The sequence below is a fragment of the Grammomys surdaster genome, unplaced genomic scaffold, assembly GCF_004785775.1.
Source record: "Grammomys surdaster isolate TR1022 unplaced genomic scaffold, NIH_TR_1.0 254, whole genome shotgun sequence".
NCBI classification, from domain to species: domain Eukaryota; kingdom Metazoa; phylum Chordata; class Mammalia; order Rodentia; family Muridae; genus Grammomys; species Grammomys surdaster.
In genome coordinates this window covers 2,666,720-2,669,186 of record NW_021604695.1, presented here as the reverse complement: position 1 = coordinate 2,669,186, position 2,467 = coordinate 2,666,720, and the positions used below count along the sequence as shown (strand labels likewise).

Here is a 2,467-nt window from a genome sequence, read left to right as displayed (position 1 = left end):
GGCTGGGAGGGTGGGTATGGAAGCGGGTGTAGGTGGGAGGGTAGAGGTGGGACAAACACCTGCAGACAGAGCAGCATCTCCATCTAGGGCCCCTAGACCACCAAGGCAGGCCTAGGTGAGCCCAAAGTAAGCTTATCTTTTCCCTTGACTGCCTGGATGCTGTTGGGCAAGTCACCTTCCCAAATCTCACTTTCCTAGTACAGAAAAATGCTACTCATGACACCTTCCAGGCAGCAAGCATGACCCACTCATAAGAGTGTGATGCCACATCCAGGGGACCTGTCAGCTTCCTGTACCCTAATGTGTTCACAGATCTGTATAAAGACAATACTCAGGCCAATGTCTGCCCTCAGCTCAGCCTCTGCCACAGCCTTGGCTAACATCTTGGGTGAACTTAGGCAAGCACCCTTCCTCCTAGGAATCCATGTCACCTCTATAAGGCAGGGACAATCCTCTCTTACAAGCTTCCTATTCTCCTGTTCTCCTCTTCCAAAGGCTCTCCTTCGTGGTCAACTCCTTGGCAAAGAATGTTATGGATCTCCTGGTTCCAGCCCTGCCCCAAATAGTGAAAACCCACGTGAGTAAAACCAGGCCTCTGGGCTATGAAGATGGCACCCCCTGTAGGACTAGGGTGGAACTGCAAGCTGGTACCATGTGAGTTCTGTCTCCTTGGGTGGGATCCTTCTGGGACTGAGTAATTCCTTCAACAAAGCAAAAAACCACTGAGTCAATGAACTGAGCTACTGAGCCAGTGAGATCACTGAGGTCAAGGCAACAGGAAAGCCAAAAATTCAGGAGACCTTGATCATGTGCTGGTCAAGGTTTTAACACTTGTTTCTAAACGGGTTGAGCGAGGAAGCCCTACCTGAAGCTTTTGCTGACTTCACAGTTATAAATCCTACCTTCAGTCTGACTTTTGTCTATTAAATTGAAGTCATGGAGCAGAACTGGAAGCAGGTGCACAACAGCATGCTCCTGTGTAGTACTGCCATCCAGCAAACAGTGGAGAGCACCTCTAGAGCATCAGACAGTAGACAGTACCTCTAGAGCATCAGACAGTAGACAGTACCTCTAGAGCATCAGACAGTAGACAGACAGTACCTCTAGAGCATCAGACAGTAGACGGTACCTCTAGAGCATCAGACAGTAGATGGTACCTCTAGAGCATCAGACAGTAGACGGTACCTCTAGAACATCAGACAGTAGTGGATACAGAGCAAAATACCTAGGAAAGGATGGGTTTTCTGCCTTTATTAAATGTATTTTAATATGTTTTATGTAAGTGTATATACTTTGATTTTAAAAACCAAGCTATAAATCCCTGAACATCCCGCATTTTGCCCTGAAATGCTGTCTTAAGCGGCTGTCGCATGCTCAGCTGTCCAGCTGTGGTTTGTAAGCACTGCAACTCACCAAATGCAGCTGTGCTTATTTCTTCTGAGTCAGTAAATTCAGGCTGTGTGGGGCAGATGGAGGAAGATAGAACCCAGGACTTTACACCTACTAGGCAAGTGTTCTACAGCAGAAGACACCTGCAAACCCGGTGACTCTCCATTTTATATGCCCTTAATATGACACAGGTAAACTGAAATGTTGTAAGTGGATTCAATCATATTGACCAGTTATTTCTATTGTAAATTCAAGATGCTTTAGCCAGGCAGTGGTGACGTACACTTTTAGTCCCAGCACTTGGGAGGCAGAGGCAGGCAGATCTCTGACTTCAAGGCTAGCCTGGTCTACAGAGTGAGTTCCATGACAGCCAGGGCTACACAGAGAAACCCTGTGTCAAATTATCAAAAACCTAAGAGCTAAGGATGTACCTCAGTGATAAGGCACTTTCTTGGCATACAAGGTATAGAACCACAAAAAAAAGAAAGAATAAAGAGGAAATCTCAAATGAGATTTTATTTTATTATAAAGGCATACTTTATTCTTAATAGTCTATATATGGGTGAGTATGAGAGAGGGAGTATATTCTACATGCATGGGTGCCCACCGAGGTCAGGAGTGTCTGACTCCTGGGGCTGGAATTGCAGGGAGGTTTGAGCTGCTTGGAGTAGGTGCTGTGGGTTGAGCTTGGGTCCTCTGGAAAACTGACACACACTCTTAGCTGCTGAGCCATCTCTCTAGCCCCTGGATCTTATATTCTATAGGGTTAATTTAAGAAACAATATTGACTAGTCTGGAATAGGCTTGGAATCCCAGCTCCTTGGGAGGCTAAGGCAGGAGGATCACAGTTCAGGGTTTGCCTGGGCTACAGAGCAAGTTCAAAGCCAGCCTATGCAACTTGGCAAGGTCCTTCCTAAAAAGAAAAAGTAAGCCAAAAGAGATGGAGATGGAGCTCAGTGGTAAAGCAGGTGCCTACATGTGTGAGGCCTGGGATCAGTCCTCAGTGAGGAGGGAAGGAGGGAGGGAGGAGGGAGGGAGGGAGGGAGGATGAAAGAGAGGGAGGGAGGGAGGGAGGGAG

At 47.1% G+C, this 2,467-nt stretch overlaps 1 protein-coding gene across 1 annotated transcript in view; it reads left to right on the top strand.

The window, feature by feature from the left end:
- Positions 1–2,467, top strand: part of Bpifb1 (BPI fold containing family B member 1) — a 21,299-nt gene that overhangs the window by 3,855 nt on the left and 14,977 nt on the right. The window contains exon 5 of the mRNA XM_028775299.1: positions 496–620. Coding sequence (XP_028631132.1) covers positions 496–620 — 125 coding nt within the window. The remainder of the gene's footprint in view (positions 1–495; positions 621–2,467) is intronic.